Here is a 25,120-nt window from a genome sequence, read left to right as displayed (position 1 = left end):
AGTGGATAGTCGCCAGCGGCTGTCTTTATCCTGCTCTCTCCTCCTGCTGTCTCCTCCTGCTGTCACAGAAATACAGCCTTTCACACAGAGGAGCCTTTTAGCTTCTGACAGCAGCTCCATCCTGTCTGCAGCGGGACACGGCTCGTCTCTCAGCCGGCCCGGTGTGACTCACAGACCGACTGAGATGCCATCAGAGTCCCGCTCCGCCTTCAGATCTGGTCGCGGGTTTTGCTTTGGTTTGTAGAAGCATCACTGTGGTGGTCCTCTGTTCTACAACGTTAGCCGGCTGGCTAAGGAGGTAAGAATTACACCAGCAACCCTTGCAGACAGGCTCTGTGACCTGCCTGTGATAGAGATTATCTGTCAGACATTAATATTCAGATTCTCATTTTATGAATGGAGGGATGTTCTGATTTAATCAGCCGATGTTGGTTCGGGTAGGCGTTTCATACAGAGCAATATTTGTGTTACAGCCCACGGCTAAATTAAGCTTGGTCTAATTAGTTACCAGCTAGTTAGGTAGATTATTCTTGACAGAGTTCACTCCTGTCATATATAGTCCACTTGGCGTTACAGGTGAGCTGATTATATACGATAAAGGCATCATTACTGTTATTAAGCGAAGATGACTCCTCTGTATGAAATCCTGCCTGATTTAATTTAATTAACGAGTTTATAAAAAGACTGTTCTTTTCAATTAGAAGTCTGTCATAGACGTATTTGGTCTCTTTGCTAATTATCAAAGCTTAGGCAGAGGTCATGTCATCTGTCTCTTGAACTGGGATCATTCCTATTTGCAAGGTTTCGCATCTTGAGAGTTTTCAGTCATTCATTATAAATCGAAATGTTTATTCCAGTCCAGACTCTCTTCCTGTTACAGCTCTAATCTAACACTCTCACAGAATTTTTAATCATTTAAAACCTGTTTTAAGGACAGACAAAACTAAAGCCAGGCTGTTCCTAAATGTGGCTAATCTCCACTTCATAAGATACACAGATAGAGTTTGTATTTTTGTGCCCTACATCTGATATTCTGCAGCCGGTACTGTGTTTAGAAAAATTAAACTGCTATTTTGTGTTAATATTGAATCCTGGTTGTCTTATGTCTGTGCTGGACTACAGTGATGTCTTACATGCACCCCGTCTCAGAAAGCTCACACTATCTGGGCACTGTAGAGTAAGGAGCACTTGGTTTGATTTTTAAGTCTTAACTCATCGCTGTGAATGGGTTCCTGACTACTCACATTCACTCACACACACACACACACAGACTAAAAAACATGGATATTGTAATTTACTGACATAATTAATGCCTACTACTTTAATATTGTCTAATCTTCATCAAACCGAAGAGTACAGGAACCCACAATCTTTATTCCCAGGAACTTTTTTATCATAGTTCCCCAAAACTGAAACTGGGATAAAAAGTTGCTAAAGTTTGCTGATCCCATTACTTTGTATTGCAACAAAGTAACTTATTACAACAAGTCCAGACTACACGTTGCATGTTTGATAGCTGATTTTTGGTGACTTAGGTTAGGTTTGGCTGTAGATCCATCCATCCATCCATCTATCATTTTTCCCCGCTTATCTCATTTGCTGTCTCTGGGGATGGGGCCTATCCTCTGATTAACATATTTATGACTGTGGTTGATTTTTACATTTATGTCTGCTGGCTTAACTTTGTGTCTTCTAATGCATCATGGTCATGTTTCTAGTATTCAAACTGTATGCACTGATACAGGCAGTGAAATCCGATGAAAAAAAGGCCAGGTAATAAACAAAGTGTTAGCCATAAAAAATGGTTCTTTTTCAGTTTTTCAGTTTAGATTTGTACACTCTAGGGTATGTTGTGTGGTGTGCTGTAGTTGACCAATTTTCATGTGTATCATTCAGTTTAGGAGTCAGATGTGACTTATTAAATGGCAGAAGTTGTTCAAGAGAATTATGCACTCAAGCGATGCATGCTAATTATGGAGCAGTGGTGGACCCTTTCATATGTTGATGACTGCTGTTTGTCTGAAGACCTTCTGCACGTTCCTACTATGTAGATTAGCACTATTATTAAATATTTAATGGTTATTGATTCAAGCCATACCTGTTACCATAAATGTGACATTTAGAGAAGATTAAACATTTAACCTTGGAGTTACTACTACCTCATACTAGGGCTGCACGATTATCACAATCGCAATGTCAGCACATGCAATTACGTAATCGCAACAGAGGATATCGTAATCGCAATGTCAGCACATGCAATTCAGATTTTTCTCCATGATAACCAGCAAGTCTGTAGACTCATCATGACACAACTTTTTTTTATTAAATCGCAAGCACAATCGCAATTGCAATATTGTCCACCTAATCGCAAATCGCACCTTTTCCCCAAATCGTGCAGCACTACCTCATACAATGAGGTGGTGCTGTGACTGTAGTTTGATTTTGACATGTAGGTGTTTTTAGTGCTTGGCCATGAAGATACATGTGAGAATTGGAGCATGTTGAACAATGGATTTAATGTTACTACAGCTTCATGTGTCAGTGCAAACATCAGAGTTCACCACACTGCCCAAGACGCAGCCTTAAGCTTTTACTAACTCTGAATTTTCAGGGCGTCTACCTGAAGCTGACTGAACGCTGGGAAATGCCATAATTATGCCATGATTTGAAAATCAGATGTAAATTGCAGACTTCTTGTTGGGGTTTTGGAAGGGGTGAATCAAGATATTTTCTAAGAGTATACCAGCCTCATACAGACTAAAAAAGCTAGATTGGGTATTGTTGGCGATGACCATCCATTGGGTTGATCCATAGGGCTAATCTGCTCATCGGAAGTTAGAAAAGCCTGAAGTTGCCATTTTTTGTAATCCAAGAGTGTTGTCTTAAATTGCCATGGTGTGAAAAGTTAGAGAGCACAACGTGTTTGTGTGTGTGTGTGTGTGTGTGTGTGTGTGTGTGTGCGTGTGTGCGTGCGTGCGTGCGTGCGTGCGTGCGTGCGTGCGTGTGTGTGTGTTGGGGAGAATTATGAGCCTTCCATCATAGAGACTCTCAGCTTCTAAGCAGTCGTCATCTTCATGTCAGAATGAACTTTACACCATCTGCATTTGATTGTACAGAAACCAAATATTGAGATCAGACTGTGTGCATCCTTTGACCTGATTGCCATCAATCTTCTAGAACTGGAGTCTTCAGCCTCTGTGAGAACGAAATCTGGGACATCCCAGGTCAACCTAAAAAAGGTGGCCATGTGACGCACTTCCTCCTCAGTTACTCTGAACATACTTATTTCTGTTCGTATTGAAGTAGGCCATCTGTGCGAGGAGACGCTCAGCAGTGTCTGATTAGAAGCTGGTGACAGTTTGGATGAACAGTTGTGATATAAAAGCAGGAATGCCAACAGTGAGTGTTTTCATTGTCTGTTATATTCTGGATTAAATCAAGACTTTTGTTTGGTCTATAAAATGCTTAAAATTTCTGTCACCCTTTAAGTCTATAATGGTCTTGCTCTGTCTTCAGCTCACAGATACAAAGTTTACTGTCATAGAGGTGGAAAGAAACGTGATAAATCGTATTGAAGAATAGAATAGAATAGAATAGAATAGACCTTTATTGTCATTCTAACAAGTACAACGAAATTGAAGTCACAGCAGCAATCAAGAAAACAAAAGTAAGAAAGTGTATAGAAAGTGCAAAAAGGTCCATAAGAAAATAGATGATGACAGCTTGTCCATCATTCTCCAGTTCAGCCAGTCTCCACCTCCACAGGGTCCAGGACTGAGCTTCTTCAGTCATGCTCCATCTCTGTCTCCTAGATCCTGTCTGCTTACAGCAGGTGAAGCTCTTCCAACATGGCGTTGGTGTCTGATGTTAGCTCCATTAGCCATGTCTGTGAATAGCATGATGCTATTCTGCCTTCTGGTATTCCCTCTGTTGCTGGGTTAGCATGGCTAGCTCGTCTATCTTATTGGATAACGATGGATGGAAGGACAGGTTCATGTCGTCACTTCTTAGCTCACACCTGAGAACCAGCACGTCGTCCTCATCTCCTTCTCCTCACCTTGTGGGGAAACATCAGGCCTTACACCAGTTAGCATTGACATGCTACAGGCTGCTATCAGCTGAGTTCACATGTAAACAATGCAGCCATGGTTACATGTAGGATCTCCAGACAAACAGAGGAGCAAAAGTAGTAAAAATATAACTGAAAACACAAAAAGTTTGGGGTCCATGACCAACAAATGAGCCATACAAAGTAATGATCCACTCCAAATACAAAGATTACGAAAAAGAGATGAAAAAATAAATTCAAGAAACAGTCAAAGAAGAAGCTTGAATCTGCAAGAAGAATTCAAGCAAGAAGCTTGAATCTGAGAATTTGGGATTATTTTGAAACAAAAAAAGTTTCTGAATTGCTGCATTAGTACACCAAGACCAGCAGAGAGTTAGTAATGTAACAGGCGTCAATAGAGTCAACTTTATTACTGAGTTAAACACTGATTTAAAACCAAGTACAACTGTTTTGTCTCTTCTTAAAAGCCACCAAGCTGTGAACATTCGTTCACTGATGACAAAGGATGCTTTAGCAGGAAACCACCAGTATTAACTTTCTCTGTTTATAGTCACACACAACTGACAATAGACAATATCTGGTTCAGTTTCTTGTTTAGGAACTCTTTGACATGTGACAGTGGCTGCTGGGATTTAACTGCCAACCTTTTCTTCCATTTATAGTAACTTTAGTTTAATTTCACTGAACACGATTCTCTGGCCTGCTGCTGCCGTGACCGGTTGGTGTTCATGTTCTGTTGTGTGGCTGTTTGAAGTGCTTAGTTTGAATCCAACATAATATTTGTGTGACCCACTTTAACCAAAATAAAGGTCTTATTGATGCTGCAGTTAACCAGCGTGTCCTGTGTTCTAAGGTTTTTTTTATGGATGTCAGGGTTTAAATGCATCTCCTTTTAATTATTTGTTTTATGCTTATGTGTTTAGTCATCATGATCTTTCGAGAATTTTTGTGTATTTTATGTTTTCAGGTGTGAAAAGTCAGTGTCATGACTGGAGCTGAGACAGAAGATGATATTCCGTTAGGTGAAAGGAAGACTGTCACAGATTTCTGCTACCTTCTGGACAAGTCCAAACAACTCTTCAATGGGCTGAGGTGAGCTCTTACTCACACTGTCCTCTGTCACCTGGACTGCATTTAGCTCAGTGCAAATATATTCACACGAGAAAACAGAAATTTAAAGCAGGAGAAGAAAATGTGCAGGCCTTGCAAGACAACACAAGGCCACCAAACAACAGGAATTTCAGAGTTCATCACTGAGAAATGTAGAAAGAAAGTGAAACCAGATAAATAAAAATTAAAAGGAGCAAGTGTTGTTCTGTAATGGGATTTAACAATTTACCTTAGTTTGAACCTCAATATGATTTTTGTTAGAGTCAAGCTACACCAATACTTGTTTCGGGATCATGGCAATTCCAGGCTGCATATAGTTGAGGGTGCTGAATACTGACCAACATTAGGGTTATTTTATTATTATTTTATTATTTTATTATTTTATACAGAGCGCAGATTCAGATAAAATCAAATGGTACCATGTTTTGGTACTTAAACACATCCTTGTGACTGTGAGGGAGTGGAAGAGTCGTTAATTTTCTGTACTGGACATGAACACAGCATTGTACGTTTTTATATTGAGAAATAAGTATGAAAAATAAAGAAAAACTTTGAGATTTGATTATTAAACAAATTTATATTTGTTACTGCATTAACACACACAAGAGTACTGAAAACTGGTACTTTTGAGTACCGCTACCAATTGACAGGTACTAGGCATTGTTTTAAATGTGAAAAGTACCCGTACCTAGTTTATAGCATCAAAGTCAAAGCAAATGAGATCATATTCAAATGATGTATACTGTAAAAAATATGTTTTGGATAACTATTAAGATCTATTTATGTCTGCAAAGTACTATATATAACTTGATTACCTGTTTCAAATTATACGAATAGAATATAATGAATTAACAGTTTAGATTGAAACAACCATGCATTAACCAAAGTCGAGGTAAAGGGTTCAATTAATTGTGATTTTGATTTTTGCCATAATGGCCCAGCCCTATTCCCACCCAATGAGAGAAATTAGCAGCATAAATTGCCCTGTTTGATACTATTAAGCTCAACAATAAACCATGTAATACAGAAAAGTGTTAAAGCTTCTGAAAATCTTGTGGTCACTGCTTTCTTAAAGTGCGTATTACATGTTTTTTAAAACAACACTCCTCAGTGACTTAACAGTAATGAAAATGTAAAAGTTTCTGAAGCTTTAATATTTGAAGTAAATAGGTTTAGAAAGTGCTAAATTATAATATTTCAGTATTAGCTGATGAGAGTCATGGAGAAAACATGCTATGCACTGGAAAGGGAATCATAGATCCAGCCAAATATTCACAGGATTCCAGGAGGTGTGTTAATTTGGACACAATGTCCATCCAGTGCCAACACTGAGTGCCAACAAAGGATGTGTGTCCTGTTTTTGTTGTTGTTGTTGTTGTTTTTTTCTCTGAGCGTGTGGAGCTCAGGTGTGCGGACAATCTGACTGCCATGTGAGCAACTGATGAGGGGGGAAAACAACTATTGTTACAAATTATATATGTACACAATCTACATTTTAAACAAATACTGAAATGTTACAAATATAGAAAAAATGAGTTCATTTATTTAAAGGTAAGTAAATTAAAGCATTGAATGTCTCAGTGCCCAGCATATCTATACCCGGTCTTAGGGGTGTCCCAGTCCGATATTGATATCGGATATCGGTCCAATATCAGCAAAAAACAAGTATTGGTATCGTATCGGAATGCATCTAAAATCTCAGATATAAGCACTCCGATATAAGCCGTTTCTGTTACCCATTGGTTAATAATAAATGGGTCCGTTTTTCCTCATACCTACTGTTGCTGACTCCTGTTCTTTGTTTGAATAATATCACTTAATCAAGCCTTTTCTAACATGACAGACATACTACAAAATAAATAATAAAAGTATGCATGTTTAATGCTGATATTGTATCGGATTAATATCGGTATCGGGCAATACTCAATGCTGCAGTATAGGTATCGTTTCGGAAGTGAAAATGTAATATCGGGACATCCCTACCCGGTCTTATCTAGAACAAATTTCCTCAAAAAGCATGCACTAATCAGCAAGAATTGTGCTGTACATTGAAACATAAAACATAAACCCCGCAGTACATCACTGAGACAGATTCAAAGAGAGCCAAAGAGGGAAGTAAAAAGTAAAAAGACGACATTGGAAAGAAGAAAGATTGAAAGATATTCCATGTAGAGTCAAACTGTTTTTTCAGGTGGAGGATAGTCCAACACGATGCTGGCTGAGCATGAAAGCGCTGGAGCTTCTATCAGCCAATCACAGCCTCCTTATTAACAGTGTAAATGGTGTAAATAGGTCAGTTATCATCTGCTAGTAATTGTTTCGATTACATAACCACAAGAGAAATAAAAAAGGGTTTCCATTTCCAGATCAGAAGATTTTAAAACAGACCAGAATAGTTTTTAGTCTGTTCAGGTCAGAGATGCAGGGAGGATATTTTTATCTCTGTGAAGAGCTTGATCAAAGAAATTTAGGTGTACCTTTTAAAGCCAGTGAAGAAAGGGAGGTTAGATTCTGTTTTTAGGATGTTTGCCAACAGAGTTTAATTATCATTATGAGAAAACAAAAAAAAAAAAACTAAATATGACTGACATATTGTCCAAATAAACCACACATAATATTTACTCTTTTACTCTGGCTCCCTTTCACTCTCTTGGCTGCTCCTGACATTTTTTTTTTTAGATATCTTTGAGTTCAGATATTATTTCTGCCAAATTCCCTAGTACTGATCATCTGAAAGTAAATTTGATGACTGCAGAGGGAGTGAAGCTATTTTGGTCCTGATGCTCTGGGACCAAAAAAGACAATGATTTAAAAAATAAAAACAGGAACACTGTAGTTTTTAATTTCTACTCTGCAGCGCCATAACATCTCTTCACCAAAAGAGTTTAGTCAATATGCAGATTTTTTTCAACTGTAACTCTTCAGTAAAAATTCATGCCTGCTTTAAACACCAACACTTGAGGTAATTTTTTATATGATGGATCTACAGGTGAGTGCATATGAATCATGAAGTCAGAGCTTCCCGTTACAACAACAAAACTCTTAAAAATGTGAATGAATCCTGTGTTCATTTATATCTCGGGGATGACTTGTTTTTTTAAACTAATTTTTATCGGTTTGTCCAAATGATTGTTTTCTTATGTGATACTTCAATTTGAAGTTGAGTCAGCGATTAAAACTAAAATAAAAAATGTTTTGTTCCAGAAAATTTTGTTCTTATTTTAAAACTTAAGTCATTGATTCCTGGAGTAAATTTATCTTCATTGAAGAGTTCTTAATCACACAGATGTTGAAAACAGAAAAGTGCTTTTATTCTGTTAATTTTCTTTTTCACACTTATTGATCAACATTTGTGTTACATCAGAATAAAAATCTAGTTTCTTTCCAGTAAAAATATGTAGTTGAATAGTAACTCCTGGCTGAACCATTTTTGTTAAAAAATGATTCAAAAACTAGAATAATTATTTTGTCGTTACTTCACATTTTATGTTTTTATATTTTGGAAATGAAGGATCTGCAGAAGTAAAATCTTAAGTAACTGGTTGCTGAGCTTTAAGCTGGTGATCTGTGGGACCCAGCAGGAAATAGTTCAGCTCACCTGGTGTCTGCAGAATATATGACAGGTCAATAATGTGATGCAACACTGATTCTAGGAAAGTTATCAGATACTTTAGAGTCACATCCATCAGACCAAGCTGAGATCAGAACCACAGACCGTCTCCTAAAAAACCTGACCCTTTAAATAATTCAGCATTGTTCATGTATTTTCCTTTTAAGTGGTTTTCTCCACAAAATGCGAGAGAGCAAACAGACAGAGGGACCATCTGGAGGAGCAGGAGTCAGTGAACGTGTTCTGTGTTTGTGAGCCAAAAAGGACAGAGCTGCAGCCAGGACTCTGAACTGAAAGAAGGAGCAGAGAGATGAACTGCTGCTTGTTTTTAACCCCGTCACTCTGACGCTTGTTCATTCTGTTTGTGCGTTAGTCAGATCTGGTGCTGCCGTTCCCTTATGCTTGAATCACAGGAGATCTTACAGCTACAGACCCAGAGTGACAGAGATGCCATCATTGACATTAAATCTAAACTGTGCAGGGGGGCCCTTGAGTTTGGGCTTATTATTTTGTCAAAAACAAATGACATAACCCTTCAAAACTTAAAAAATGTGATATTTCTCTGAACAGGCTCGTTGCTAAAGAGAGCTCAAGTGAGTTTCAGATCAATGTGAAGCTGTTTCTCCTGGAAAATGAATCATAAACTGATTGAAAACAGAGCTGGATACATTTTGACAATTTTTTTTGTATTCTTGTGTCTCCTGACCTTGAATATGCGCCTTTTCCCCTGCAGAGACCTTCCTCAGTATGGACACAAGCAGTGGCAGTCCTACTTTGGACGGACATTTGATGTCTACACCAAGCTGTGGAAGTTTCAGCAGCAGCACAGGTGCTTTCTTTTCTTCCTTTTCTTTTCCTAACCACTTCACTTTATCTTACATCTTAAATCTGGTTCGAGAAATCTGTGTGTAAAGAGTCTGAGATTTTGTTGCCTTGTAAATTAGTGGTATTTATCTAGTGTCATTTGAAAGCTGTGAGGGTGTAGATCGCCAGATGTTCTGTTACACTGTTATACTGCGCAGTGCTCAGTACTGTGTGTGTTTTTATTGACAGGCAGGTTCTGGACAGTCGGTATGGACTGAAGAGATGGCAGATCGGTGAAGTTGCATCCAAAATCGGACAACTTTATTACCATTACTAGTAAGTCCAACCCTTTCTCCACTGAGCCAATCACCTCGTGCATACACTGTCTAAATATTGACAGTTTCCCTCCTCTGCTTTGAGTGCACACTGATCAGACTCACAAAGCCCATCAATGTGCAGCAGCAGCAGCAGTACTCCATCCCAATTCCCAGTCTGAGGCAGAACTGCCGCAGCAGCAAAACAACTAAACAAACACACAGTCTGAAGATATACTCTCTACTGCTGCTGCTTTGCTTCATTTAGAGCTCTGAGGATTTTAACATATTACTTCCTGCATGGTTGGAAAGCTGCAGTTAAAGCCACAGCGGACACTAACCTTGACACTGAGCTATTTCGGTTAATACACCTTCATCCAGGAGATCAGTGGAGACGCACTGACAGAGGGAATTTTGACCTTTTAACCCAGAAGAATAGGAATATTGCTATTATATTGAAACTTGGATTTACTGTGTAGTCTGATTAAAAAGTCTGACAAGTGTAAATGCATTGGAATGAGATTCTGATTTCACTCTTTCTTTCTGATTCTGGTGGACAGCCTACGTACCTCAGAAACGAGTTACCTGAATGAGGCCTTCTCCTTCTACTCTGCTATCCGTCAGCGCTCCTACTACTTTCAGGTCAACAAAGAGGACAGGTGAGCTCCTCTATCAGTCTCTTTAAGCACTGTGATTTAAAAATCCTAAGAAGAACAAGCTATCACTGGGTTTAAAATTACTTTCACAGACTTTTAGTCTCCTAAAAGTTTTTCTTTGCTCTATTTTAAAAGTGGAGCAAATTTTTTTCGCTGCAAAGCACAAAGCTTGGAGTTAAGGCTGTTTTTTTTGTTTTTGGACAAGTAAACTGCAATGTGTCTCATGAAGTCTAACTGTTTTTTTTTTCTGTATGATTTTTGTCCTTTTCTTAACCAGGCCAGAACTTGTAGTGAAGAAGCTTCGATACTATGCTCGTTACATTGTCGTCTGTTTACTGCTGAACAAAATGGACCTCGTTAAAGTCCTAGTGAAGGTACGCATGACTGACAAAACCAAAACTCAGATTAATTTTCCCCTTCTCAAAATATTTAGACAAATTATGAGATCTGCAATCTTAATCTGTGACTCTTAATGCATGTGTGTTACCTGCAGGAGTTATCTGAAGAGATTGAAGATTACACACAGAGGTTCAACACAGAGGACCAGCTGGAGTGGAACCTGGTTCTGCAGGAGGTCGCAGCTTTTGTGGAGGTAAAAAGTACTTCGAATTCTGTCTTTCTTATACTCCATTATGCATTTTACGAATTTGTCTCATTAAAATAGCCATATTTCTATTTAAAGTTGAGTTAAACTTATAATTGGACAATAAAACCCATATTTGGGCATTTTAAAAACTACAGAAACTAAACTCTGCATTCTGTCTTCTCAAACTGACAGCCAGGTAAATCGTGTTGTTGCTTTAAGTGATGGCTGTCTCATGCATATGATCACTGACTGTATCTAGAGATGGATGATGCAACCTCACCATCTGTTTGAAGCAAAACACCCCGCTGACGGGTGCTGATGTCTCACACGGGTGATGGTTTTTGGAGTGATGCTGAGTCTTTGAGGTCAAGCTCGGCTTGTGCAAACACAGTTTTGACGTCCTCAGTTTCCTGTTTGAAATCACAGACAAAATCCTAAATTATGCTAAGATAACCCGTCAGAGGTGAGACTTCAGTTAGATAAATCTGGGTTGTGTTGATACAGGCGGCTTGGGGCATTTTGGCTTGACAGTTCAATTGTTTGTGTATTAATTTAACCTCTTTTTACTTCTGTTAGTTAACTCAGCTGATTAATTGTACTTTCTTATCCATATGTTTCCATCTTTTTTCTGTGGTTTGTCACCTGGTGTCAGTCTCTTATAAATGGGTAACACCCACCCAGCAGGTGAAGCACTGTCAGGAGCCTGAAACACATTCATTTCTACTTGAGATAGACCGATACAGATTTTCCCAGGCCGATACTTATACCGACTATTTGTAGTCAAGGAGGCCAATAACCGATATCTGAAGCCGATATTAATGTGCAGTCAAAGTGCAAATATTGGTGTCAAAATTTTGAACAATACAAACTCCACCACTTAACTTCATTCAAATACCTTTAAGTATGGGTTTATTCAACAACTCCCAGGCTTAAGCAGCATGTATTATAAAGTTAAATGAAAACTTGAAGTAATAAATAGCTAAAGTTTTCTACAGTAAATACAGTTTAATTTCAGTGTAACTGCAATAACTGCAATAACTGCTCTGCTGATTGGCGCTTTCCCAAGCCATGGCTCTGCTTGTAACCAATCAGAAGATATTGTGGGTGGGACAGTGCTGGGGACTGAGTTGTGACTGCACACTGCAAAAACTGAAATCTTATCAAGTGTTTTTGTCTTATTTTCAGTAGAAAATTCCTTTTTAGACTCAATATGAGCCAAATTCACATGACCAATCCAGAAAAATGTCTTGTTTAAAGTTATTTAAGGACAAAAATGAGGTCTGAATTGCTCATAACCAATAAAAAAAATCTGCCAATGGAACAAGAGAAAAGTTACTTGAAATAAGACATTATTCTAGTATCAAGGACATTTTCAAGCAATTTTTTCTTGTTCCATTGGCAGATTTTTTTACTGGTTACAAGCGATTCAAACCTCATTTTTGTACTCTGATAACTTGAAACAAGACATTTTTCTGGATTGATAAGTTGAAAGTGGCTCATATCGAGTATAATAAGACAATTTTTACTTAAAAAAAAGACAAAAACACTTGATAAGATTTCAGTTTTTTGCAGTGCAGACAGCAAAGCGGCTGCATCAGAGCCGCAACAACAGAGTTTTAAATTAGTTTCTTATTGGCCGTCGGATTAAACAAAAGGCTGATCCTGATATGCCTCAAAATGCCAAATATCGGCGCTGATAATCGGCCCGGCCGATAATTGGTCTATCCCTAATTTCTACAAGTCGATACACTGCAGCCAGTTTGCAGGAGGAGCTTTTGGAGAGCTGTTACATCATACATCCTTACATTCAATCCCTGTATCTGATCAGTTGTGGCTCACTGTGGTTGCTCTGTGCATCAAACAGGCAGATCCGGTGGTTGTTCTAAACGACAACAACTCTGTGGTCGTCACCAGTAACCGTCTGCAGGAGGGCAGCGTGCCTCCACTGGAACAAGGCATGGTGGTTGGGCAGCTCAGCCTTGCAGATGCACTAATCATCGGCAACTGTAACAACCAGGTTTTAACCCACTAATTCTAATTCACACTTCCTAACACCTTGTGTACATTTATTCCTCTGGTTACTGCTCTTGTCTGGAAAAATTAGTTTTGTTTTTCTCCTGAATAATAGTTCCATTGCTGCAATACAAAGTATGTCCGTTATATTCAGGATGTTTTAAAATTTGCATGCATTGATGGAAGTGCAATTGTTTATGTAGTGACTATAATCTGTCTTAAACATAACAACAGCACAAAGTAGTTTATGCGTCACACTCTGCTGCTGTTTCTCACCAGCAAAGAGACACTGGGCCTCATGCAAAACATTTCCCAGGAAGAAAACTGCTCTGCAGCTGCAATCAATGATGATTCAAGGGAGCGTTGACCTTCGCTGTTTCTCATTTTGCATTCTTCTGTACTTACATTTGCTGCTCTGCATTCACAAGTACATTCACACTGAAACATTTTGTCTTAATGTGATACTGTACACACTGATTTTGGGTTGATAATTCAGAAAGTTTGTCTTGCATAGGGCCCAGCGTGTCAGGCTTCATGTGTTTGTGTCTTTTTGCTGATGCACAGATCTGCATTTTCCTTTAACAGCACGAACATTTAACTATTAGACAGGAATAAACTCAATATCAACACTGGATTATAGATAATAGGGATAAAGATGAATCCTGGGATGCAAAGTCATGTAAAGAATTAATTAATGAATTCATCTTAGTGTCAGCTGAAGGCTCTGCTGAGACAATGTTCCCTTTACTTATACTCGAGTTTGGGGTTTCCTTCAAACGAACCACTAAGACCACATGTTATAGCAATCCAATCTATTATCAAAAGAAACAGGTTTTGGGAATAACTTCTAAATGATACTTAAGGTACTCTAGATTTTTTCCTTTCACACTGGTTTCATTTTCCAACACCTCAGGCTGCTGCTCGTGTAAAAAACATCCTTCATCTCCTGGATATAATTGATCTGGGTGGTATTATTTATAGCAGGCAGCAGCACCCTCTACTGGATATTGATGGAAAAATTACATTTTTATATAATCCAGTGATCAAAAAAAGAAATCGTGGCTCAGTTTAACTCTGGTTTGAGCTGAAAAAATCTCATTTTTTTCTCTTACAAACTACTTAATCCTCAGTCTTTATCTTATCCATGAATCTACAACACTGAAAATACAGATCAGCTGATTCTTGGTTTTATCTTTTTCCTCTTTCAGGTGAAGTTCAGCGAGTTAACCATTGATATGTTTCGCATGCTTCAAGCTCTGGAGAGAGAGCCTGTAAACCTGGCCACACAGACCTCCAAACAAGGAACTCTGGTGAGTGATATGTCCTTAAACTGTGGGGAAGCATTTTTTGCATGGAGTATTTAGCATTAGCCATGATAATGCAGTGTTATTACCTCCGCCAAGGAGGTTATGTTTTTGAGAGAGTTTGTCTGTTTGTCTGTGAACAACATAAATCAAAAAGTAACAAACAGATCTTGATGAAACTTTCAGGAAATGTTCAAAATGGGATAAGGAAGAAGTAAGTAAATTTTGGAGGCGATCTGGATCACTGTCTGGATCCAGGACTCTTTTAAAGGATTCTTTGTCATGTGAGATAGGGCTGTTTTCACCATATGTGTATATAACTCCACAATAAATGGTTGTATTGCTTTGCAAAACAATACAAGACAAGGTCACCATAATTTCTGACAGATGTAAAAGTATGATCCAGATCCTGCCAATTTTCTGGATTCTAGTTTTATTTGTGCAGATGTGTTGGAAACAGCGCTTTAGGCTCACACTGTGGTGACCAAATCAAAGTTAAGTGTAAACCGTGATGTAATGGCAATCTTAATTATCTTTCTCTACAGGAGCCCAATGAGAAACCAGCAAAAAGAGAAAATCCTCACAAGTATCTGCTGTACAAACCAACATTCAGTCAGCTTTTTACTTTCCTATCTGCCTCTTTTAAGGTCAGTATTCATTTAAATCACAGCATGACTGGTTCACATTTCAGTTGCTGTTGTATTGTGACCTATGCAAAGTGACAAACATCATTTAAACACAATCACATCCAACACGCTGTGGTTCCTACATTGTCTTTGACTTTACAGGAGTTACCTGCCAACAGTGTTCTGCTCATTTACCTGTCAGCCACTGGAGTCTTTGCAACAGGTCACTCAGACTATGAAGGTAATTTAAAAAAGAAAACAACATTTTTTATGCCTCTGAGCTGGCAGCAGCCCACTACGACAAGACCTATTAACAATGGTGTACATTTTATTTTTGACCACCTACCTACATGGGATAAAATCATGAGCAGTACCCAACAGTTATCACTAATATTGTAAAAATGATAAAAAGAATCATGAAGATATTGTGTGAGTATGAGATGATAAGTTGAGTTGATTCATGAGTTTATTTGTCACAGTTTTCTCCTTGCTTGTGTCCTGCAGGGCCGTATGATTTTGGGGGTGTTCTCACAAACACAAACAGAGACGTGGTGAATGGGGAGACGGTGCAGAAGAGGAATCAGGCCCAGAAAGAAATGCACTGGTAAAAGATCATTCATCTGTAGTTTATGAAACTCATTTTCATGTCACAACAAGCAGGGTTTGTTTGATAAATGTAAATAAATAAAATGAAATAAAGTAAAATGTTCAATAGATATCAATGAGGCCAAAGCAAAGTATCATCACAGCTCTTATCCTGACACTTGTTTTTGATATTCCAGCCTTCATCCAGGAGACTTGTTCCCTTTCACTCGAAAACCACTTTTTGTCATCGTGGATTCCACGAACAGCACAGCATACAAGGTAAACACCAAAACCACAGCAGGTGTTTTCATACAGTGAGAGGAGTGGTGGTATAGCAGCACAGAGAATGAGAAATAGAGGGCTGTATTCTATGTGTTGTATGTATGACATCTTCTATTTCATTTCCTTTCCTCCGTTTCAGAATTTCACAAATCTGTTTGGCCAGCCTCTGGTGTGTCTACTGTCACCTACAGTTTATCCCAAGAGTGTGCAAGGTGAGGGTTTATCCACGACAACAGTCAGTGAAAGGCTAAAACTGGTGTGATTATAAATCTTAGACGTCTGATCATATGTCGTCTCATATTGTCCTTCTGTGTCCTGGTGTTCAGATCAGTCTCAGCGGGGGAGTCTGTTCACTCTGTTCCTCTACAGCCCTCTCTTGGCCTTCTCCTCCGTGTGCGGTTTAAACAGCATGAGACGGGGACTGTGGGAGCAGGCGCAAGAATTTCTCAACAAAGTTTACCGTGACATCGGGCAGTTGATAACTCGGTCACGAACCATAGGTAACACATCTCTCGTAGACACCTTGATGTCTGTAAAAAAAACTGGTCCTCATTGTGTTATCAAGCATGAAAACTTTGAGGTTACCTGAGGTCAAACATCGCATTGCACTGTATAACTCAATCAATCATGCAGATAGATAAGAGACCTTTCCTTGCAGGCAGAAATTTCTGAACATATATATTCTCCAGTGTCTCTGGCTTTGTTTATTTTTTTTTATCACTTTTTGACTTTTTGCAGAAGGTTAGAATGTTTATTTGTTGGTTTTTAGTTTTCTCTCAAGTCTAAAGTCTAGTTAATGATGCTGTTATAGAATAGTTAAACATGTAGAATGAACCTGAAAGAATAAATGTTATTTACAGCCTTATTATCAGTTGATGTCATCTTCATCATGATATATTCTGCCCATCCGAAGATGATTTTCAAAGCTAGAAAAAATAAAACTCTAAATGTTTCCTGCCATTAATTAAGAGTATAAATTTACTTCCATCATCTCTCCACAGATCAAGCCTTTTTACAATTCTTTGGTGACGAGTTTCTGCGGCTTCTCCTGATCCGTTTTGTGTTCTGCTCAGCTGCACTCAGGCTGCACAAACTCTTCCGGGTGAGTCACTGCTCTTTCTTACTTTCTGCACTTTTTACGAAGCCAAAAATGCCCTTGGACATAAAAGTAGACTAAAATGTTTTTTTTATCCTGCGTCCAGATTTAAAAGGTTTTCCTAAATTTCAGCTTCTCATGAAAAGATGAGTTGAAGCTCAGCTCCTGTCTGGAGACTTTGAAGTTGATTGATGTCCTCTTTTCAGTCTTCTTTTCATTTGTAATCAATTCATAAATCTCACCTTCTACTTTCTCTCATTTCATCTAAAGAGTGTGTCATAATCCAGCTTCATAGATCTGATCAGAATCACAGCCTCTGTGTGTAGAGCTTCCACTTAAACTACTTAGCCAAAGTGACACCCCACAATAAATAACCTTAGATAGATAGATGGATAGATAGATAGATAGATAGATAGATAGATAGATAGATAGATAGATAGATAGATAGATAGATAGATAGATAGATAGATAGATAGATAGATAGAGACAGAGAGAGAGAGAGATAGATAGGTAGATAGATAGGTAGATAGATAGGTAGATAGATAGATAGATAGATAGATAGATAGATAGATAGATAGATAGATAGATAGATAGATAGATAGATAGATAGAGAGATAGAGAGATAGATAGAGAGATAGAGAGAGAGTTAATAGAAACTAATTAAGCCTCTGTGACCCTGCTGTGCTCAGTAGTCTTTTCTACATCATCACATCATCAAAATCAAGAAAGGACTTCTGATATTAACCTTGTCAGCATAGTTGAGTCAGTGTTTATAAGAGAAAACATTCTGTTGTTTCTGACAAAATTTACAGATCTGGAAATGCTTAATACTACGACATATATATATAAAATTAAAGAAAAAGAACATTATAATGTGCCAACTAGAAAAATAAAAAGTCCATCAGATGGAAGAACAGGTTGATATTAACTCTTCTTAGCTCACAACGCAGCTACAGCACGTTGTCCCCACCTCACAAAAAATTGTAAAAACATCACAGCAAAAGCAACCGATTTGGTGTGGACAAGAAATGAGACACAAAAAAGTAACGAAAGACTACAAGTGCAAAGATAACCAAAAAGAGAAAAAAAGTTGAAAAAACGTCAACAAAGAGAGAGCTGGTACAACATGCAGCCACTCAGGCGGCAACAACGCTACTAGGAGAGTCTGATGGCTCAAAATAAATGGATTTAACAAAACAGCTGCTGAAACAAACTTTCCAGTAGAAACTTTGAAGCGTGCTTGTTTTGGTATGTGTGGGATTCAGCTGTGTCTCATGTTGTGTCTGCAGGAGTCTCGAAGCTTCCCCGAGTCGTACCCTGAGCTCCCTAAGCAGGACACGGTGGAGAGCAGCCTTCTACAGAAGCACATCCTGGAGCTGGCCACCATGCTGGACGTGCAGAGTCTATTTTGGGATGATTCACTGGACGCCTACTAACACCTTCACACAGGGCCACATGGCATCAGTGTACATACAGACTCAACTGCCAGAGCCCTCACAGTCTTTCTGTTTTTTACAGGTAAAAAAAAAAATCAGTTCATACACACCTTGATCATTCATTTACCGTTGACTTGTGGAAGAAAATGTAATGTAACATGAAAATGTTCCCATAAGTAAGCCAGAGGGTTCAATATAGTCTGTGAAATTCCCATTTCCATAAATATTAGCATCACGTAAAAGAAAACAGAGCGAGAGCTGCAAACTTCTCAACAACTTGTCACTCCCTTTGAAAACAAAAGCTTCAAGTGCAGCCTCAGCCGTGTCAAATCATTGTAAAGAAGTCAGAAGTCTCTTTAATGCTTTTTTAGAATAATATTTATTTCTGTCCGTAGGGTGAAGTCATGTCCAGACCAAAAGCAAAGTGAAAGCAGAGTTTGCACAGTGAGGTTTAACACAAAGTTTATGTAGCTACACAAGTGGATTTTAATTTATGCAAAGTGATGCAATGACAAAATACCAGAGTTAGTTAAAAACAGAATCCTGTTTGGTGTTGTTCGGTTGTTTCTTTTCAGACAGATGTGATCTACAGCTCTGTTTTTCCTGCGCTATTGACCTATTAATTACCATATAGTTTCAGCTAAATCTGTTTATTTCATATTTTTGCTCTACAGCAAGAGAATTTTGGGCAGTTTTAATGTAACTTGTCAGATACAGTGAAACAGAGACTCAGAGGAGATGGATGAACAGAAACCCTGCTACTGGTTTTAGGTAATAGGACATCAGACCGGACACTGGTCAGTCCAGGTAGCTATGAACAGCAGGAGGGTTCATCCAGACAGTTCATGGAGAAGGAGAGTTTGTAGACCATTTATTTTTGCTCATCTTGAAGGGCATGTTATGTCTGACATTCCAGGAAACATCAGAAATGTATTTGCTTTTGGTCTGAACAGTCTGAAAAAGAACCCCTCTCTGCATCCGTCAATGTTTAAATATTGGAGGATAACGTTGGCCCTCTCAGTTTGGGTTTCAAAGATTTCACCAAAAACACTCTTAATGTTGTTGATTTTTATATTTTTGAAAGAGTTCTTGCTGAAAAGCAGTTTAACGTGTAGCAGGCTGAGGTGCATGAAATCATGTTCTGTCATTATTGTAAAAATATCACATTCTTCACATCATTAACCAGCAGCCCATATTTGATGTCGGCCTTTTTAATCGTGCGTATTTAAAGTGTTTTTTTCTCCATATCACTGTGCTGTAACTGCATGCAAAAAAAGCAAAGAGATGCATCCATTTTATTGTTTTTCAGCCACAGCAGCCTTCACCTTTACAGACACAAAAAGACTTGTAGATTTTAAAAAGGCTGGATGAGTTGGGAGGAAATGGAGCCAGTGCATGTGCTGCATGGACCCGTTGTTGAGGCAACAAATGGAGACAATCCAGACTGATAGAGGACTGAAGGAGATGGTAACGCCAACATGCACCAGTGCTTTATCTGCATAAATGATTTGCCAAACACCTCAGTTACCTTAATGATGACAGGATTATCATGTGACCTGCATGTTTTACCAGTGGAAAGGGTTTTCGTTGGCCTGCTTTATAAACTACCACACAAACAAAACTTATGTAATCTACGCTTCACCTACAGCTTGGGTTTCTTCATTGCCAGAACCGTTAAAAAATCCAAAAATCAAAGAAAGAGAGGAAGTCTGGGTAATGATGACTTGACCCAAACTCCCCAAAATAGGTCCCAGAAGGCTCAATCATCAATGGTTAAGCTGCATTGATTTGCATCTGTATAATAGTCATGGGGGTTGCTAATTGTAATGAAAAGTTTTTAAGACGATTTACATGTGATCAAAGTTGATTTGTGATATAAACAAACTATTATGCATTATGTGGGATCACTGAGTGACACAGTGAATCACAGGAAGTATCCTGTTTGGCCTTAAACAAGGGTTTGTTGGCGTCATCCTTGTTGGCTGAGGACCTTAACCAAATATGAGCCCTCTGGACCAGAATTATTGTAGGATTGTGCAGCTTTCTGCGCCTGAGAAACATGTGCACGTGAGCCATAAAGTCTAATTCACAAAGCGCTGGTGAAGAGTAACTTTCTCCACAAACTGTGCAGCTCTTTGTGCAACTCATTCTAAACCTGGGTACAGTTTAGCAGCATCAGTGTGAGAAAGAGTGCAGCTTTACACAGTAGAAAGTGGAGGTATGGCAGCTCATCTCAGTCATAATCAGGTGCAAAACTGAAGCAAAAGAGGTTTTTGCTTTTTGAAATTATCAGATCACTTTGCTTTGTGGATTAGACTTTGAGACGAAGCAGAAAGCTGTGACACAGCTTGAGTTTAACCTTTTAAAAACAGCACGTTCACTATCCCTGCTTGCACTTCCAGAGATGTGTTCTTGTTCATCACCTCATGTAAATATTTCTTTTTGAGCTTTCTTTATTTCTGGCACCAGCATGTGAGCTGATAGCACAGACCGTTGTAGAGAAACCAACTGACTGATTACTGCCCTCCACCCTGATGTTTAAATAATCTTCACTGCAAAGGTAGCAAAGCTGGCTGGTTGGAAAAAAGAATTTAGAACTGACAGAAATGATGAAAAACACTATTTTTCGTGTTTGTTATATTTATTGACCTTGTTTGAGTTTGTGTACAGATAATGTAAAGCAATGTTTTGGCACAGGTGTGTTTGTTCAGTAGTTATTGCGTCCATAAAATGTGTAATGAAATCTGAAACCAGAGCAAAACGTCCACCAGGCCGTTTTGTTCTGTTGACATTTTTCTAAAGACGTTACATTCCAACTTTCCGAGGACTTGAAGAGAGGCAGAGGAAAACTGTTTTCTCCATTTTTTGTGGGAAAGGGAGCCGTTTCTACATTTTCCTCTATTTTCATTGTAATAATTCCTTCACATTCCCTTGTATTGACAGATTCCGATATTGTAGGCTTGCACTTTATGACGTTTGATATTGTTATGATCCTATTTGTCGTGCTTTAGGGGGGAAAAAAGAGAAAACTTCTTCCTCATTCTTCTGTGAATGTTGGACCAGCCCTTCACTTTGGTGACTTCTTTTTTAAAATTGTGAGGCAGTAATTTCAGACATTTTCAAAAACTTTTCATCTGGTGTCACTTTTTAACAGCTTCTGCCTGAAAGGTGTGAAACATGTTGGCTGATTTCAAGTGTAGACCTTAGACTGAATATAAAGATTGACAACATGTCTCCATGTATTCCAGATGTAAAAAGGTGAAGCCAAAATACCCTCATGACAGATGATAACTTGCTACACATTTGGAGTCTGTGCAGTAGAAATTCGGGGATTTCCTCACAACAGAATCACATGTAGCTTTTTGGTAGAGCGTGTGCGCCCCCTCAGGTGGGTCCACTCCACAGCTGACCAGAAACTGAACCACATTTATGGGAGGTTCAATGTCTCTTGTGTTAGCATTTGTTGCGTTTCTTTTCACCATTTCTCTTTTGTGCTGATAATTCAGTGTACACAGCACTCTAAGAGCCTCATTGGTCAACAGAGCTGTCAATCATGATGTCACTGCCATTCCTTTTTTTTAAGCATGAAATAACTAATACACGGTAAACTTTAAAGAAACACTGTGAAATGAATCATCATGATAAGAACTCACTTTTATTACAGAAACAATGTTTAAAAAGTGTTTATTCGACCTGGGTTTTGAATTTTTGGCTCATGTGTCATCTGCCAACATTGAGGAGGTGGGCTTCATGACCTTTACTGCAGCCCGACAGTAGGGGGAGCTCCAAATGTTTTTTGCTTCACCTTTTGGAGGCCATCTTGTTGTCTATCTTTGGTCCAGTCTATAGTGTTGACTCAGCAGCAATAACCTAATGTGACTGTGTGAAAGATCTTAAAATGATCATGTTTTATAGCCAGCGGTGCTTGAAAACTCGGTTATGTGAATTCCAGTCATGATTTTTTACTTTGCAAAGAATTATCAGCAGAAACAAGAAAAGAACTGAAACATGTTTTAACATGAATCAGGACAGAGGAAGAAGAAGTGAAGAAATTTATTCATTTAAATGGTCAAATATTGCATGTTGACAAGTTTGTATGTTTAATCTTAAAATCTCATATTTATATGTTTATAACATGTTAATGTAAGGTGTGTTTCCTGAACTTAAGCCCATGAAAATATTGATGAATACTGGCACAAATATGCGTTATATAGTGGAAACTAAGTCCAGACAGTGACGTGACACTGTACTCTGATCATAATAATAACTATAAAAATAAATAAGATAACTTTGAGCTACTCTTACCTCCATTTGTAGTGAAGTTTTTTGTGCTTCATATTTAAAGGAAGGGCCATGAACAAATCTAGTTAATTTATTTAGCAGCATGAGTGGTCATACGGAGACAGGTAAAAGTATGATTTCAGTCTGCTTGAAATCCTTCACGAAATGATGTTTTTTGAAACGGGATGATGCTGGTACGAGTGTGAGTTTGTTTTTTTAAAATTTTATTTCAAAGTTTTCAGAGCAGCTAAAGAGCAGCCTTGTGCAATAGTGTGAATTGATTCTGTGTGATGAAAATAACATTTCTAGCTTTGAAATAACTTCTGCGTAACTAGACAGCTCAATGAAATAAAGCATACAATTAAATGTGAGCAGAGTATTGAGAAATTATGAAGTCATGTCAATTAGACATGTTTTTAAAAGCTGTACGAACAGAAGATGAAAACATATTTCTGCATGCACATGAGATAATTTGGACAAATAAATTGCCTCCGACAAGATATTCATTTGGAGTGATCGGATAAAACAAAACTAAACATATGCAATTAATTCACTTTTTTTAATAAACAAGACTTTGTTCTGTTGGAACCAGATATTAACGAGAAAATACAAATGAAAAAGTGTGCGTAAAAGATATGTTCTTAACTTAATATGTTCAAACCAGATACTAGTTATGCAGAGAGGTCATCTTATTTTTGTTTAGTCAGAACTGGTAACTCGAGCGCCAAGTTGCGTACTAATACGTATGAACTAATGCTAACATGAAATTACCTTATGGGATCAAGACTTAAGTGCTGTAAAAAAATGATGGTTTGTCATAGCCAGATATTTACAAGAAATTTAATTTTTAAATTAATCTTTAAAATGAGATAATACTTAAATACACAGTACAGACATAAACAGGATGTTACTGATATGAACAAAATGTCAACAACTGAGGAACTTATTTTGAAACAATACTTAGCAAAAAAGAAATTACCCTTGGAGACTGCAAGACATTGCTTGAGCAAGAAAGGTATAAATAGCAGTGGAAAGTTGATATTTGCTTGAATACAAGATGTAAAAACAGCTAGAAATTAAAAATTTGTGAAATTATTCAAATTAACTTAAGTGTCTTAAGAAATGAAATATTGCTCTTAGGAAGTCTTAATATAAACTTGTGAAAATAAGATGTTAAATAAAAACGAGATATTTATACAGAAATGAGATCCACTTACCCAAGCATGAATCTTGTTCTTTAAAACAAGATAAAACCAGTGCAACAAGTATCCAGTTGTACCAAGCAAATGAGATAATTTATTATTATTATTATTATTATTATTATTATTATTATTATTATTATTATTATTATTATTATTATTATTATTATTATTATATTTTTAAGTTGAAATGACCCTCAGATGGGCATTTCTTGCCCTATATCAATGAGTTCATCTCCTGTGCATTCCAGTGTGTATTTGAATATTAAAAAATGGTGTGAGTATGTCTGAGATTCTCCATCATCCACAAAGAGTGAGAAATGTCTTATTAACCTGTTAACATCAGATCTGTTTGCAGTCACACAGAATCAATTGTTTCTTCCCTTAAGCTGCCACTATGCACTTTTTATGAACAACAACAAAAACTAAAAAAAAAAAAAAAAAGCATGAGAGGAGAGAAACAATTTAATAAAAGAGTGAGCTTGGATTTATAGGGGTCATGAGGATGTGATATGGTGTGACCGAATCATTGCTTTCCCTGTGTAAACAGTGTATAAATCCTTATAGAGCACAAGAAATAAACTCATTTTTTACATGAAACCACAAGCACAACAGCCACTGCATCATAAAATGGACCCTCATTCATGGAGAAGCATGTTGATGACTCCCTGATTACTGCCGTCTGATCAATCCTGTTTTCAGCCCCTGATATGTGGGAGTCATTTTTACCTTTTTATACTCGTAAATGTCCAAAATATGGGTGCAGCCTTCCTTTATAGCAACATGTGTGACTTGCTTGTTGTGGTTTTCAGTCAATGTCAAACTGTCAAATGTATTTTCTGAGTTTCAGTTTAAAAAAAATGCACAGATGCTCATCTCTGTAAGCAGCATGTTTGTTTAGAGTAGAAAGTGCCAAAGACCAGTGTACTCTCACTTTCTCATCCGACAGTGACAGAGAACTATTATTGTATCAAATGTTTCTTTTTTTTCTGTGTTAACAGACAGAGCCAATAAAGAAAAAGAAAGATTGGCTTATGAAAACAGCTGATTAGTGTCTTTATTGTGAGACTGAATGCTTTTCTATTTTTCTTTTTCTTTGAAACAAAAATATTTCCAATGTCAGTCATAGTAAAATTCTACAACAGGCAT

The 25,120-nt window shown here is 37.8% G+C and overlaps 1 protein-coding gene across 2 annotated transcripts; it reads left to right on the top strand.

Moving 5' to 3' along the window:
* Window positions 1-7: 7 nt before the first annotated feature.
* On the top strand, window positions 8-24,977 carry scai (suppressor of cancer cell invasion). 2 transcript variants are annotated; one of them, XR_012599702.1, is made up of 18 exons: window positions 8-298; window positions 5,037-5,161; window positions 9,523-9,618; window positions 9,843-9,929; window positions 10,468-10,566; window positions 10,841-10,937; window positions 11,057-11,155; window positions 13,014-13,166; window positions 14,371-14,472; window positions 15,012-15,113; window positions 15,255-15,333; window positions 15,597-15,696; window positions 15,875-15,956; window positions 16,099-16,171; window positions 16,286-16,459; window positions 16,961-17,061; window positions 18,345-18,573; window positions 19,801-24,977. XR_012599702.1 is itself a non-coding variant. In XM_074690139.1 (17 exons), the coding sequence occupies exons 2-17, from the start codon at window positions 5,055-5,057 to the stop codon at window positions 18,489-18,491; spliced, it is 1,698 nt and encodes a 565-aa protein (XP_074546240.1). In that variant the 5' UTR covers window positions 8-298; window positions 5,037-5,054; the 3' UTR covers window positions 18,492-24,977. The 2 variants fall into 2 exon arrangements, 1 of the variants encoding a protein (XP_074546240.1); XM_074690139.1 differs by having other exon boundaries at window positions 18,345-24,977.
* The last annotated feature ends 143 nt before the right edge of the window (window positions 24,978-25,120 follow it).

This window comes from Halichoeres trimaculatus, unplaced genomic scaffold (genome assembly GCF_033239565.1).
Source record: "Halichoeres trimaculatus isolate MK-OKI-2021-1 unplaced genomic scaffold, fHalTri1.1 fHalTri1_scaffold_16, whole genome shotgun sequence".
NCBI lineage: Eukaryota > Metazoa > Chordata > Actinopteri > Labriformes > Labridae > Halichoeres > Halichoeres trimaculatus.
Note: the sequence above shows the minus strand (reverse complement) of the source record. Positions and strands in the feature narration are given on the sequence as shown.